General features: G+C 47.2%; 1 protein-coding gene across 1 annotated transcript; it reads left to right on the top strand.

Annotated features, from left to right (window-relative positions):
* The first annotated feature begins 619 nt into the window (after positions 1-619).
* Positions 620-6339, top strand: PLAU (plasminogen activator, urokinase). Its single transcript, XM_030334269.1, has 11 exons — positions 620-721; positions 1034-1120; positions 1569-1602; positions 1754-1861; positions 2179-2353; positions 2538-2629; positions 2813-3056; positions 3273-3421; positions 4012-4152; positions 4503-4651; positions 5324-6339. Exons 2-11 carry the CDS (start codon positions 1064-1066, stop codon positions 5498-5500), a joined length of 1326 nt encoding a protein of 441 aa, XP_030190129.1. The 5' UTR covers positions 620-721; positions 1034-1063; the 3' UTR covers positions 5501-6339.
* The last annotated feature ends 10039 nt before the right edge of the window (positions 6340-16378 follow it).

Genomic DNA, 16378 nt, shown 5'->3' with positions numbered 1-16378 from the left:
GGCTACCCTTAAGTTAAACCAAACTCTAAATTCTCAATAAAATCCGATCTTGCCTACCCGCTGCTCCTGTCCTTAGGACGGTAAGCAATAAACTCAACTTTGTCTTATCCACTGGTTGTGTTGATGAATTTCAGGGAGCTGCTATTCAACAGCTCCTGTTAGCAGGAGTAAGCAAGCATGTGTCACGTGCATTTTCACGTTGAGAAACAGACTTAGCTCTCTGAGCTGCGGACTATGACCCCACACCCAGTGGTCCGAATCATTCTCCCAGGCGTTTGGGGCCCAAAGGTGTAAAGGCTGGAGAAGAGCTGTTTAGGGGATCTGGGGAGAGACATCAGAGCTGGACGGAGAGTCTCCCAAGAGCAATTCGGAGGCCCCATGCACTGGGATGGGGCCCAGGACAGGTGAATGGGAGGAGAGGGCGAGGAATTTAGATGCCTCTGTGTCTCTGTTTTCAGACCTCGTACGTCCCCTTCCCTGGGGACCGCGCAGCCCCTCACTCTCAGACAAGGTTGAGGAAACACACTTCCCCAGGGAAGCGGAGAGAAGGGAGGGGTTGGGGAGATCCCAGGCTGGGGCGGGGCCAGGGCTGGGGCGGGTCCTGATATAGAGCCCGGCGGCGGGCTAGCAGCACAGCGCAACTGCTGGAGCCCCAGAGCCCCTCGGATTTCAGTGTCAACCTCGCCGTCCCAGCGCCGAGTCCCTCCTGCCGTAGCCGCCGGTGAGTGCAGGCCACCCTAATTGCGCAGAGCTGCTCCTGCGGGTTTCCCTTCCCCCTACCCCGGCTGCCCCAGCGGCCCGGCTCCGCAGCGGCAGAGTCCGAGTCACCGCTCCCGGTGCCTGTGCATCCCCTTCGGGTGCCGGAACCCCTGAGCCTCCAGCGAGGAGAGGCGGCGGGGCCTGGGAAGCCTGGTCACCGCAGGCGCCCCTCTGGGGAGACCTTGGGATTTCTGTTCTGAACTGCGGTGACCCACCCGGCACGCCTTCTCTCTCCTCTGCTCCTTCCTCAAGTTGACTTCTCCCTCCTTTGTAGAGTGCTGTCTAGAGCCCCAGCCTGGCCACCATGAGAATCCTGATGACCTGCCTGCTCCTCTGTGTCCTGGTGGTGAGCGACTCCGAAGTAAGTGGCTTCCCCGCTTTGACTTATGGCGGCGGGAGGGGGCTTGGCAGGACTCCTGAACAGCGTCAGGGGAAGGAAGGAGAGCGGTGCATAGGGAGCTGGGGTCCTCTGGATTCCATCTACAGGGGGCTAGCCTCTCAGGAAAATAGGACAGGTGTGGCTGTGGGGACCCTGAGAACCAAGGGAGTTCACACCTTCAGCCAAGGGAAGAAGAAACTGCAGAGACTGGCCTAGCTCTCTTGCACCCTAGCTTGCTTGAGTCAATCCATTTCTCCCTGCTTGAAACCTATGATCTTCTATTTGAGGGCTAGTTAGATATGAACAAGGTGAAGAGAGAGGGAGCGGGAGGAAAAGGTGAGATTTGGCAGGAGGCCAGTTTATCCTTCCCCTTGGGTCCCAGGAGCATGGCACCTTTGATGAACTTTCCCCTCCCTCTCATCATTTCCAGGGCAGCCATGAACTTCATCCAGTGTCTGATGCATGTGAGTATCCACCCCTTGCATAATATCTGGCAGTACAGACATCTTGGAAAAGCCTCAGGGGGCAGCCCCTCCCTGACCCTGTTGCAGGGCTGGCTCCCCCCTTGCCTCCTCCCACACTCCTTGCTTACCCCTCCACCTCTGTGCTCTCCAGCAAACTGCGGCTGCCTGAATGGAGGAACATGTGTGTCCTACAAGTACTTCTCCAACATTCAGCGATGCAGCTGTCCAAAGAAATTCCAAGGAGAACACTGTGAGATAGGTATGGATATCCTGACCCTAACTGGGGAGTAGGGGACACCAGAGCTTTGGGGACAGGGAGAGATGGGTGGGATGTAAGAGCAGGCAGGAGTTAAGGGCTGGAGGTAGAGTGGAGGACATCTTGATCCCCATGTGATGTACACAGACACACTGTCTCATGAATCTGTGGCTGCACAAATGTGGGGTGGGGACGGAAGGAGATCCTTTCTAGTGTTTTCTGCCAGGTCTGAAATCATGCAAGGCCTGACGGGATCTCTAAAACGCCTGTCTGAATTTCCTCCTCTTTCTAATATCTCTCATCCTCACATTCTTCCTTAGATACATCGAAAACCTGCTATCAGGGGAATGGTCACTCTTACCGAGGGAAGGCCAACACCGACATCGTGGGCCGGCCCTGCCTGGCCTGGAACTCTGCTGCCGTTCTTCTGAAAGAGTACCATGCCCTCCGATCTGATGCCCTTCAGCTGGGCCTGGGGAAACACAATTATTGCAGGTGAGGTGGGGCAACAAAGACCCTCCCGTAGCCACACAGGAACCTTTGGTACCATTCTGTGTTTCAAGAGTACTGATCGTAGCATGAGAAAAGCAAGGCCTCTGGCTGAGTTTTCCCTGGAGGGGAAGGAAACGTATTCTGGGTTGGAATGACAACCCCCCCCCCTTCCCCTCTGTGTTACCAGGAACCCGGACAACCAGAGAAAGCCATGGTGCTATGTGCAGGTTGGCTTAAACCAGCTTGTCCAACAGTGTATGGTGCACGACTGCTCTTTTGGTGAGTGTCACTGACCTATTTATGACAGTAGGGTGGAAGGGGACAGCCTCATACATCGCCTTATTCCATCAGGAGAGTTGAGGAGGGAGGTCTGCCCGGCTTTGAAAAACTGGGAGGTCAAAGGACAAGAGAGGGACACTATCCTACTTGCCTCCCCAAGACATCCCTCTCTTTCTCCTCCAGGAAAACGTCCCCTGTCTCCTCCAGGAAAAAGTCCCCTGTCTCCTCCAAAAACAGCAGAGTTTCAGTGTGGCCAGAAGGCTCTGAGGCCTCGCTTTAAGATTATTGGGGGAGAATTCACCACCATCGAGAACCAGCCTTGGTTTGCAGCCATCTATAGGAGGCACCGTGGAGGCTCTGTCACCTACTTGTGCGGAGGCAGTCTCATCAGTCCTTGCTGGGTGGTCAGCGCCACACATTGCTTCATGTACGTCCCTCTGTCTCTTCTGCCTGACCCTCCTACCTTACCCCAGACACATCCCATTCTCCTTCCCAGCAAAGGATTCCGCTTAAATTCTACCCCCTTAGCCCCTCTCCATGTGGCCCATGGCCTTGGGGACAAGTCATGCTCTGAGCTCGCTGTGGAGGGGAAGTGACAAGATCTCATGAGATCAGACTATCTAACAGGTCTCCCCTCCCACAGTAATAACCCGAAGAAGGAGGACTACATTGTCTACCTGGGTCGGTCAAAGCTTAACTCCGATACACTTGGGCAGATGAAGTTTGAAGTGGAAAATCTCATCTTGCATGAGGACTATAGTGCTGACACTCTTGCTCACCACAATGATATCGGTGAGTAGAAAACCCTTATCTGCCATAATGATGATGGTTGGAGGAAGAGGGGTCCAAAAAGAGAACCAAGGGGGAGGTTGAGGTTGTAGGGGAACTGAAAAGCCTACTTTATATAACAAAAGGACATATGTGAAGGGCCTGCTGCTCCTCTGCAGAGTCTTTAAATTTTCAAACATTTAGCCTCCTATGGATGGCAGTGACCCTGTGGGCATATGGCTTGGGCTGGGAGGCCCCTTCTTTTGTTGGATACAACCTCTGCCTGTCCCAGGATCTGCAACTTAGAGCATTGGGCTGAATTCAGCTCATCTACATCAGCCAGGGCTGTTCACAGAAAACAACCATATGGCTGTATACAGCGGCTCTGGCTGGCCAAGCTCTTCTTGGCAGCTGTAACAAAGCCCTTGAGACATGGGACAGGGGAGACTTGTTTCAGGTAATAAGCTACAGGCAGACTTTCCAGGATGATCTCTGACCCTAACCGATTTAGGGATAGACAGCCAGTCCTTCAGCATTTGGAGGCGAAACATGGTGACCAACTGACCAGGTGGAGATCTTTCCCCCTGACCTCTCCTGCTTCCCTCCTCCGCCAGCCTTGCTGAAGATCAGATCCAACACAGGCCAGTGTGCACAGCCATCCAGGTCCATACAAACCATCTGTTTGCCCCCATCGTATGGTGATGCTCATTTTGGCACAAGCTGTGAGATCACTGGCTTTGGAAAAGAGAATACCAGTAAGTGACATTTGGGGCTGGGTGAGAGGGTTCTGAGGGAGTGTTGTAACCTGGAAGTGAACTCAACTTGATCAAGAGAGGACCGTAGAGATAGAGATGGGAGCGTTGTGGAGGTAGCAGACGGGTCCAGGGATGGAGTAGGGAGCACTGTTTAGGGAGTAATGGCCATAAAGGTAAATAGATGGGGGGTGAGGGGCTATAGATGGAGTAAAGGCTCAGATTTGGGTGGAAATGAATAAAGGTTTTCCCTGGTGAGGCCACTTTTTGGTCCTCACTCCAGCAGAGAGTCCCAGTGGAAAGACTAGACATATGCAGCTTAATGTAAACTTCTCCTTGTTTCCTCCCTCCAGCTGACTATCTCTATCCAGAGCAGCTGAAAATGACTTCTGTGAAGCTGATTTCCTACCAGGAGTGTCAGCAGCCCCACTACTACGGCTCTGAAATCACCACCAAAATGCTGTGTGCTGCTGACCCACAATGGGAAACAGATTCCTGCCAGGTGAGAGTTCTAGCTTCTCTCCTTGTCACCCCCAAACCTCCCCAGGGCTCCTGGGCCTGTACCTGCCAGCTTTGGGGAGCCTCTGTCCAACCAAAGCCCTAAGAAGCCAGTATTAGGAGCTTAGGTCTTAGTTTAAACTAACCCTTTTATGTTTCCCAAACATTTGCTGTGAGCCTGGCTCTGTGCTAGACACTTTGCACTGGGGAGGGAAAGAAAGAAGACCACAAGAAAGAGGAAAACAATAGAAAACAATACAACTCAGTGCTCAGGGTGTGGTATGAATTGTAAATGATTAGATGTTTGGGAGCAGAAGGTGAGTGCCAACTGGAGGGAAGGCTTTAAAGAGAATGTGACTCTGCAGGGATTTGAGGAGGTCTAGGGAAGAAAGGAAAATGTTCCAGTTGAAAGATACAAAAATGGGTGAACATGGCATAGTCCAGGATGGGGAGGAAAAGGATCTGAGAATGTAGATGGAATTGTGGCAGATAGCAGGGCTTTGAAAAACAAGCAGAGGATTTTAAACTTTATGTGGTAGAAAGTGGGGAGTCACTAAGGATTTTGACTCTAAGAAACTCTCCCTTCTCTCTCTCTTGCGTATGATTGGGTGATTGGATCAGATGGCCCCCTCCTCACTTCTCTCTGGGCTCACCTTTTGTGTCTTTGGCTTAACAGGGAGACTCTGGGGGCCCTCTGGTCTGCTCTATCCATGGCCGCCTGACTCTGACTGGGATTGTGAGCTGGGGCAGCGGATGTGCCATGAAGGACAAGCCGGGCGTCTACACAAGAGTCTCAGGCTTCCTGCCTTGGATCCAAAGGCACACTGGGGAGCAGAATGGCCTAGACCTTTGAGGCTCCCCAGGGAGCCAAGGGAAGAGAAGGGTAGCACCCACTCCCATGCTGTCGTTTTTGCAGTAGAACCATCTGCATCAGCTATATATAAGGAAGAAACTGAGGAAGATAGGCTCTGCAGAGATGGTTTTGCATGTGCCGCCCGCCAGGGTGAGCAACAATAGCTTTATCCTTAGATACAGGCCTGGGTGCTGAGTGCCCAGATCCCCTGTGGCCAGGATGGAGGGCTCGTTCTGACCCAGGATGGTATTGACCAGTAGTTTGTCTTTTTCGGAACTAAAGCCTCCTGGAGTTAAAAATGCCATTTCCTGTGCACAGCTAGAAGGAGAGCCAGCTCCCCCAACAGTGGGCATTCATGAGGCCCACTGTTGGGGAAAGGAACAATTTCTCAATTAGGAAGTAGAACAGAACTGAGGTCTTTTGAGTGAGCTCGGCCACTGTGGAACAGTGGTTTGGGGAGTGGAGACACTAATGACTTAGGGAAGGGCTCTGACATTCCATGAATGTATCAGGAAATATTATATATGTGTATGTATGTTTGCACACCCGTGCACAGGCTGTGTCAGTGTGAATGAGTAACAGCTGGTATTCCTGTGTCTGACTGCAAGTCTAGATATTTCCCTAAACTGAATGGACTATGATGCCACATAGAATGGTCTGTCTGGAGAGGTCATGGACTCCTATGTCCTTTTGAGTCTCTCATGTGATGCCTATGAATGTATCATTCTGGGGCATGGCCCGTGACCAGCACTAAATTTTCAGTTTCACTTTTACATAGATGTTCTTTCTTGGCCAGTTATTCCTTCTGACCTTTCAGCTGAGTCTATCCAATCCTCACTGGGTGAAGTGAGGACCACTCCTATACACTGAATATTTAATAATTATATTCTGCTATTTTTATTTATATCTATTTTTGTAATTTTGAATAAATATGATCAAAAAATGTGATTTTTCTGAAGACTTTGGTTCTTTCTTGGTACTTGTTTGGGAGGAAGTTGGGGAGCATAAAAAGTGGAAAATGATGATGGCGGCATATACCTCAGAGTTCCTTGGGGGCTGAATCTCCGGACTTAATGGCACTTTGAGAAGTAGAGGCTAGAAGAATTGTAGGATAGGTCCTGCATAGCATGTAAGGTACAGCCTAGTGTGCAGATTGGATGTCTGCCCTCAATTCCCTCCTTAGCCTGATGCCTTTGTACAACACACATCTTGTATGGCTGTACACAGTGGTCCTCTAGGATAAGTCCCACCACATTCTCTCTACTCTGCCCATAACAATCCTGGGGTTGACCTCAACCTAGGAGAACACTGGCATGAGTGAAAACTGCTGATTCAAAACCCAGTCTGGCTTGGGTCTGTGTCATTCAGGGAATAGAAAACAATTTCCCATCATCTGTGTGAGGGGCTGGTGCTGAGTTTTCTCAGTGTGTTAATGAAGCTCATGACCAGTCACTGCTATCCCTAGTATCAGAGGACCCAGAATCTAAACCTAGGTGGTATCCTAATATAGGTGACCACATATTTTGAACCAAACATCAGTTTCTGAAGAAGTGGGGAGATATAGTTGGATGCTAAAGTGTTGGGATTTCCAGCCTATGTTAATGGTTTTTAGCAGTGTTTCTTAACCAAGTCACATGAAAACCTTTTAAAAAATACATACATGATGATGCCCCCCCCCCCCCCCAGACATTGTGATTCAGGTCAGGACTGGTGCCAGGGCTTGTGATGTTAGAAAAGTTTCCCAGGTGTTTCTTATAAGAACTCCTGATTGAAATCCTTTGGGGACAACTGGCCAGATTATGTGAAGGGCTCAGTAAATTCAAGATTTGTCAGCATGCATTCTCTGCATGAGCAATCAGTTTTCTGAGTGGGGTTTGGGGGTGCAAGGTCTCCTGGGCTTCCTGTTCAGAGGTTCCCTAGATCATGGGCCTCTGGAGGTCAGGGACCCAGAGTATTTCATTTTTAGTCCCTCTAATCTGGCATGTTGTCTTATTACTATGATACAGTGGTTCAGAGCATGGGTTACAGAGTCAAGTGGTCTGGACTAGAACCCTGGCTCTGACACTGGCTGTGTGACAAGGGAAAGACTCTTAACCTCTCTGTGCCCCAGTTTCCCCATCTGAAAAAAAGAGACCGTAATATCTACCTCCCAAGAATATTATAAGGATTCGTGAGTTCACAAATTTCTTAGTATAATCCTGGCACCTAATAAAGGCACAAAAATGATGGCTTATACTATAAAACTATAGATTGAGTGGGAGCCCCCTCTCTTCCACCCCAGGATTGCATTTGTGGGTTTTGTGGGAGCTGAAACTTGCCAGGAAAGAAAAGGCATGATGTGAAGCTGAGGGACCCAGCCCAGGCTGAGTTGCTTCTCAGCCTCTGCATTTCCCCTGAGGGGCCAAGAAAGATCTTGTTCCAACATGAGCAGCTCCAGCATCTGGGCTCACAGACACTGAAAACAGGAAGTGTGAGCCCCACTGGTGGGATTGAGCAATGACACTGCTCTTTTCAGACCATTTCCCAGCCACCACCCTGACCTGACTCCCCCCTTCCCCTGCCAGCTACTATCTCTTCCCTAATCTCTCTCTCAAGACTATCAGGAACAGCCACTTCTCCAGCAACCAGTTTCAGGGTTCCATATATTAACCTGTCACTCACCTTAGGGACTGCCTTCTTCTAGTCCTCTCTATGTATTAGACACTGTTTTGTTTTTTAATTTTTTAATGTTTACTTTTGAGAGAGAGAGAGACACGGAGTGTAAGCAGGGGAGGGGCAGAGAGAGAGAGGGAGACACAGAATCTGAAGCAGGCTCCAGGCTCCGAGCTGTCAGCACAGACCCCGATGCTGGGCTTGAACTCACAGACTGCGAGATCATGACCTGAGCCCAAGTCGGACGCTTAACCGACTGAGCCACCCAGGCGCCCCTTGTTTTGTTTTTTAAAGTAAGTTCTATGGTCAACTTGGGGCTTGAACTCATGCCCCGAGATCAAGAGTCACATGCTCTACTGACTGAGCCACCCAAGCACCCCTGTATTGCACACTGTGTCTGGTTTAATCCTTACAACAGTCCTATGAGGAAGGTGCTATCATTGGCCCTATTTTACAGTAGAGAAAGTGGAAACACAGAGGGAGACTTGCCAGAGGCATCACAGCTGGTAAGTGGCAGAGACAGGATTCAGCTGGCTTCCTATGACCTCCTGGCAGGGCCCAGCCTGGGAAAAGGAGAGCAGCCCCCTTTCAAGCTCCCTACTTCGGAGATGCTGGGGTTTCCAGGCTAAGTGTATTAGTATTTCCACCCCTGCCTATATTATAACTCTTTTCTCTTAAAAGATTCCCAGGTCAAATGAGGAGACCACACTCAGCCACTAGTTTCAAAGTAAAATTTCACTCTTCTCAGCTAACCTCATCCTTCTTTTTTCTGAAACCTGATTTCATTGAAGTGGTTTCCGTTTACACCAGAAGCCCTCCTTCTGAAATATTCTGTGGCCCGTTCTATTAGGAGGACTCAACTTGATTTCCACTTATGCTCTGCCTTTCCCAAGCCAACCCCCTACACCACACCCCTCATCTGCTCCTCCACACTCACCCCCAGTGTGTCCATCTTCCTCCCCAGCAGCAAACATTTGAACCTTCCCTTTGAATCAGATACAGTGGGAGAAGTTGCTGAGGTGCTTTTTAAATTACAATACTATAGAGGCACCTGTTAAGCGTCTGACTCTTGATTAGGCTCAGGTCATGATCTCATGGTCATGATCTCACAGTTGTGAGATCAAGCTGAGCCCCCTGTGGGGCTCCCCATCCCCCACCCCAGCACTGGATGTGGAGCCTGCTTAACATTCTCTTTCTTTCTTCCTATCCCTCTGCCCCTCCCTAGCTTGCACAGCTCAGGTGCTCATGCATGCTCTCTCTTAAAAAAAAAACCAAAAAACAAAAAAACCTCAAACAAGCAAACCAAACAAAAGCCACAAATAAAATAATAAAAAAATAAATAATAGTACTATTTAATTTTTTTTTAACATTTACTAATTTTTCAGAGACAGAGTGCTAGCAGAGAAGGGGAGAGAGAGGGAGACACAGCATCTGAAGCAGGCTACAGGCTCTGGGTTGTCAGCACAGACCCCAATGCGGGCTCAAACTCACAAACTGGTGAGATCATGACCTGAGCCAAAGTGGGATGCTTAACTGACTGAGCCACTCAGGCACCCCAAAATGTGTTTTTAAATTTATTTTTGAGAGAGAGAGAGAGCGTGAACTGGGGAGGTGCAGAGAGAGAGGGAGACACAGAATCTGAAGCAGGCTCCAGGCTCTGAGCTGTCAGCACAGAGTCCGATGCAGGGCTTGAACTCACTAGCCGAGAGATTGTGACTTGAGCTGAAGTCAGATGCTTAACCGGCTGAGCCACCCAGGTGCCCCATAGCAGTAGTATTGAGATATAATTCACATACTATACAATTCACCCCCTTAAAATGTACAACTTAATGATTTTTATATTCAGAGCTGTGCAACCATCACCATAATCAATTCTAGAACATTTTTATCACCTCAAAAAGAAACCCCATGCTCGTTAGCAGTCACTCCCTTTTTCTCTCCATCTCCTCAATCCCCTAATCTAGGTCTGTCTCTGTGGGTTTGCCTATGCTGGGCATTTCATATATATAGAATCATATAATATGTGGTCTTTTGTGAGAGACTTTTTTTTCCCAGATTTTTGTTTTTAAGTAATCTCTACACCCAAAGTGGGGCTTGAACTCACAACCCCAAGATCAAGAGTCACATGCTCTACTGACTGAGCCAGCCAGGCACCCCTTTTGTGACTGATTTCTTTTGCTTGCCATAATGTTTTCCACTTCCATCAATGTTGTAGCATGTATCAGGACTGTTGCTGAGCTTTAATTTTTTTAATGTTTGTTTATTTTTTTTGAGAGAGAGAGTGAGCACGAGCAGGGGAGGGTTAGAGAGAGGGAGACAAAGAATCCAAAGCAGGCTCTAGGCTCTGAGCTGTCAGCACAGAGCCTGACGTGGGGCTTGAACTCATGAACTGGGAGATCATGACTTGAGCCGAAGTCGACCACTTAACCCACTGAGCCATCCAGGTGCCCTGTTGCTGAGTTTTAAATAGAAAATTGGGAGAAAAGATAGTCTAGGGCCCCCTGACCTTGCAGTCCCATTGGCAGTCATTCAACAACCTTTTAAAAAAAATTAGTACCTGGACACCAGACATTGTTTTAGATGCTGGGGATACAAGAATGAGTGGGACATAGTCTTAGTCCTCAAGGAGCTCACAGCTTTGTGAAAGAGACAGAACCAAGACTGCAGTTCAACATGATAAATGCTATAATAAAAGTATGTATAAAGTATATGGAACAATGATGAGGAAACAATTCTACCTTGGGAAGTCAAGGAAGACTTTATAGAGGAGGTGATATTTTACCTGGGCCTATAAAAATGCAAAGAAGTTTGCCAAACAAGGAGGAGAAAGGCATTCTATGTATAGGGAAAATCGTGAAGACATGAAAAGGCAAGGCATTCTCAAGAAATGATGAATAGGGGCACCTGGTTGGCTTAGTTGGTGGAGCATGTGACTCTTGATCTTGGGGTCATGAGTTCAAGCCCCATGTTTGGTATAGAGATTACTTTAAAAAAGGGAAGAAATGATAAATAAATCACTGCAGTAGACAAAAGAGTTTGAGGGTTGGCAATGAGCAGGCAGAGGGCTGGTGGGGGCATGGGGGGAAGGAGCTAGTTGGATCCAGTTGGTGAGGACCCTTAAGCAGGATTGATAATCAGAAATAGCTGTTTGAAGATCCCTTCCATGTGGCCTCCTGCTACCCAGCCTCTTTCCACTTCATGATCCAGCAACCATAGGGCATAGGGCCTCTGACACCCCTCCCTCCTTTAGCTACCATCCATGTGTTGGGGCTCTGAAGTCCTACTAGTTAAATATTTTGAACATCACCTCTTGCCCTCAAATACTATTTTTCAAAAATCTAAAAAGTTAATTAAGGTCAAGGAGCCATAAGAAGTTTTTTTTCCCCTTAACTAAAATTTTCTACCCAATTATAAAAGTAACTATAAAAGTAAAATGCTTCCATAGCATTCCATAGTTGCTGTTAACGTCTCTGGTTTCTTGGGTTTCCTTTGCAATCAACCTCCTCTATTTGGCCCTGAATATTGGGTTCCCTAAGTTCTCATTCTAGAGTTTCTCCTGTTCCCAACTTTCTCTCACACAGTTTCATTCACACACAGGCTTAAATTACCACCAATAAACAGTTGACTTATAAATGCTTATACCCAGCCAGACCTACCCTCATTTTCTGCTACTTTACACCCCCTTTTGGTTGTCACACATAGGGCAACCTGCCCCAAATTGGTCCTGTCTTCAGGCCCCAACCTGATGAACTTCTTCCATCACCTCTGTCTCAAGGGATGGCACCACCTCGATCCACATCCAGAAACCTAGGAGCCATCTCAATGCTTTTCTCCTCTTGCTCCCCTCATCCCATCCTGGCAATTTGCTTCATAGCCCTTGAAGTCATCCATTTCTCTCCATTTGCAGCACCACCATTTCTTGAGCCTAAGTCACCGTCAGCTCCTGCAAGGACTGCCACAATAGCTTCCCAACTGGCCTCCCCCATTGACTCTATTTCCCCCTCCACTCTCTCCCACACCCCACCAATTCATTCTGGAGAAATCTTTTGAAAATGCAAGTGTGCCTAATGACTCCCATTGTTCCTGGCTGGCTGGTTTGGGCAGTGTCTGGCCCCTACTTCCTCTCTAGCTCCACCTGGCACCACCCTCTCCCAGTCTTGCTCTACTCAACCATTCTCTTACTCATCAGTCTCTCTTACCACAGGGCCCTTGTTCATGATGTTTCTTCTGCCTCGGACTTTCTTTGACTAGTTAAATTCTTCCTTGTGCTTCAGAGATCATTTCTTCAAGGAAGTCTTTCCTGGACTGCCTGTAACTGTATAAGATCCCTCTATTTTGTCTATAATCTCATGGTAACAAGTACCACCTCTTTGACGCACTTGTAACTGCTGCAATTTTACCTTTACTGCATCATTCGTTATTTGATTAATGTTTGCTTTTCCCCACCAAATTGTAACTTCCATGAGAGGCGATGTGTTTTTGATCACTACTATATCCCCAGCACTTAGCACAATGTCTAGAATATAGCAGATATTTAATAAATATTTATCGAATGAATGCATTCTGATGTATTTATTTCCTTTTTAAAATATTTGCTTCTTTTTTACATAGCTGTGTTCACATTCTATACATAATTTTTTATCTTGCTCTTTTCTTTTGACTACTTTGTCATAAGCCTTTTCTTGGGGTGTTACAAATTTCTCTAAGCGTTGTATGTACCATGTAGTTAATAACACTCATCCAACCTACCTTTCTGGTTTCAGGCATCATAGATAAAGTATGTGAAAGTTCTTTGTAAACTGCACGTACATATGAGGCAGTATTATTTGCATTTAAAAGGAAATGTGGGTAAAGTTTGTTTTGTCTCTGGTGCCCTCTCTACCCTTGCCTTTATACCTCCTTTCCTTGGGCACCCACGCGTGTGTGTGTGTGTGTGTGTGTGTGCCCTTGTTCTGCCTGATCACCTAGTTAATCTAAAATAACTCATTAACTTTAATATGCTACCAGCCCAAGGATGTTTGCATTTTTTAAAAGGACTTTTAAAGAAGGACACTCAAGGCAAGTTGATGAAGTTTGGGGCCTGGGCAAGGACTCAAGATATTCATTGATTCATTGATTTATTTTTCATTCATTTATTTAACAAACATTTACTGAGAGTTGGTTGTAGGCCTGGCACTGTACTGTGTACTGGGTATGGAGGTAAAAGCCCCAGTCTCAGCTTCAGTGGAATAAAAGTCAAGTGGCAAAACAGATAAGCAGATGAATGGAGTACAGTGAGAGTGAAACTATGAGTCAGATGTGCAAATGGGCATAGATGGCTAAGAGTGGAGTCTTGGAGGGCAAATACAGAAGGGAGAAATGACAATCTGAGCAGAGGAAACAGCATGTGCAAAGGTAAAGAGGAAGGAGAAAGCAAGGAGCACTCAAAGAACTGCAGGTGGTTCAAGTGGATGGGGTATAAAGCCAATTCTGTAGAGGTGATTTGTCTGCCGGGATTGGTGAGAGCTGGCACCTAAGGTCCTAGGCGACCATGCCTGCCACAGAAAGGACTTTGGACTTCATAATGATGGAGAATCATTAAAAAGTTTGGGGCGTGTGGCAACAGTGTTAAAGATTAATTAAAAGAAGATTCTTGGGCCTAGATGATAGTATGAGCAGGGAAACCCAGTTCAGAGACCACTAAACTGAGCTTGGTGGGAACTGAAAAAGGTCTGAACCAGGGCAGCGGCAGTGGGGTGTGAAGAGAGGGTGCAGATATGGGAGATTTTGTGAAGATAGGATTGACTTGGTGCCTGGGTCGGGGGTGAAAGAAGGTATCATTTGGCTTAGCCTCCTGCCTTTAGACAGATAAGATACTGTATACTTTTACAGCTGACGTTCTACCATAAGTGATTTCCCTAAAGCCATATCTACCAGGCACATGAACAAACTAGAGTTATTTCTGGTGGAATTTGGGGGATCAGTATCTACAGGGCAAGCTAGACCTGCTGATGGCCTCTGTGACTCTGTCCAAACCTGCAGGGGTAAATACCCCAAATCTGTTTAGCCTTGTGACTGTGGTTCTGACTCTAGAAACTTCTCCCAAACCTTCCAGTCCTGTGATTTACTGTCAGTGAGTTAGTAGATGGGCCTGTACTATGTATAAAGGGATCAGCAGACTGGATCTAGCTATTTGCCTTCTGGCTTCCTAAAACTGAGACGTGACTTCTGGTGTTTGAGCAGGTCATGTGAACTTAGCACATAACCAAATTCTGCATGCAGAGTGTGAAAATAAAGTGGATTTTGTAAGAACTTTGGCTGGTTGGGTTCTCAGCCCTTACATCCCCTTGCCAGTTATGGCCTGTCAGTTGCCCTTAATTTTTCACTCTCTCTTAATAAAAGGACAGGGAATGACTTTCCTCTCTCACCTGGCTCTTCTCATCTTTGCTCTTTTGGTTTCTTTAGCTCTCCTCTCCAGAGCATGTGTATAAGCTGAGGTCAATACCACTGACGAACAAGACTCTATAGCCTCAGCTTGGCTTTCCCCCTAATTACTTTGGTGACAAGGGTGACCTCAGATTTTCTCTTATTACTCACTATACCTGCATAGCTTTTACTATCACAGGCTGTGAGGCTCTGCCAGGGAAGCTCTAAGCCCTTGAGTCCCAGTGGGGCTGGATGTATATGTGGAGTTAACAGCTATTGATCATATCATTTTTATTTTCCACTGGAATTTGGCCACCATGGAGACTGGCCATGAAGAGCTCTTAGATTTATCCCAGGATGCCCCTGTGGTGAGCTTACCAGAAGTCCTTCCCTAACAGCCCCTCTGTAGCCCCCTCAAGTCAAGAGTCTCTTGGCCAGTTGCCTTAGCCCTTTCTTTCTCCTTGGCTAGACTCTTTCATGGCTGAGAGAATCAGGAGAAAGGATGGATAGAGACACATGGTGAGATCAACACTTTGCTTAAAACGTCAATCTGAAGTGATGGTTCTCCAGGGTACCTGGCTGGCTCAGTCAGTGGAGCATGAGACTCTTGATCTCTGGGTCATGAGTTTAAGTTCAAGCCCCCAAGTTGGGCATAGAGCTTACAACAAACAAACAAACAAATAAATAAAATAAAGTGGTGGCCCTCCAAGTGTTCTCAAATCAGCAACTTGAGTATCACCTGGCACTTGTTAGAAATGCAAATTATCAGGCTCTACCCCAGACCAACTGATTCAGAAATTCTATAAGTGCAACCAAACAATCTGTGTTTTAAGAAGCCCTGCAGGTGATTCTGTTACATACTCAAGTACCAGAATCACTGACTTAAGGCATTGATTCTCAGACTTCAGCATGAACCAAAACCTCCTGGGGAGCTTGTTAACCATAATCTGGTTAAACAAAACTGGATTGGTGTCTGAGAAACTATTTTTAGCAAGGTCCCTAGGTGATTCTGATATTCATCAAAGATTGAGAATCATTGATCTAAGGAATTCATCTTATCAATTAGCTGAGTCTTTTGGGGAAGGAGCAGACAGAAGGCTGTGGAAATGTCTCTCCAAGTTCCAAATGCCACCTGCATCTGACCCTCTGAGGAGCTTGTTAGAAGAATAGGACATAAGTATCTAATGTATTGAACCAGACTCTCTAGGCCTTAGCCCGTGGCGTTTACATTCAGAGTTCTCTAGGTAGCTCTTATGCATGTGAAAGTTTGATAACCCTGGAGCAACATGTAGACAGGTGTTCTCAATGACAGTATGCACAGTAGAATCACTTGGGGGAACTTTGATAATGACATACCTGAGAGCCTGCTTTAATAGGTATGGGCCGGGGCTTCAACATTTTTTACAAGTCTTCCCCTTCCCCCACTCCCATCCTCACGCCACCTACCACACCCAAGTGATTTTAATGTATAGTTAGGGTTAAACCAAAGGCTAATGCAGACCTGGGAAGGGTCAGGAAACAGGAGAAAGCGATGGAATGCCAAGGAAACAGTTGGTGGAAGCCTGTGGGGGGAATTAGTTATAAATGTCAAGTTGGAAATCTACAGGAGATAGAAAGGTGGAAGCAGCCTCAGTTGGAAGATTGAGTAGGTTGGCTTGAGCGGTATGGAGCTTGGTGAATGAAAAGGGTTAGCTTATGAGTTTCCTATTGCTGCTGCAACAAATCACCACAATTTAGTGATTTAAAATACCACAAGGGCACCTGGGTAGCTCACTTGGTTAAGTGTCCAACTCTTGATTTCAGCTCAGGTCATGATCTCAG

This window comes from Lynx canadensis, chromosome D2 (assembly GCF_007474595.2).
Source record: "Lynx canadensis isolate LIC74 chromosome D2, mLynCan4.pri.v2, whole genome shotgun sequence".
In the NCBI taxonomy this organism is placed as follows: domain Eukaryota; kingdom Metazoa; phylum Chordata; class Mammalia; order Carnivora; family Felidae; genus Lynx; species Lynx canadensis.
Note: the sequence above shows the minus strand (reverse complement) of the source record. Positions and strands in the feature narration are given on the sequence as shown.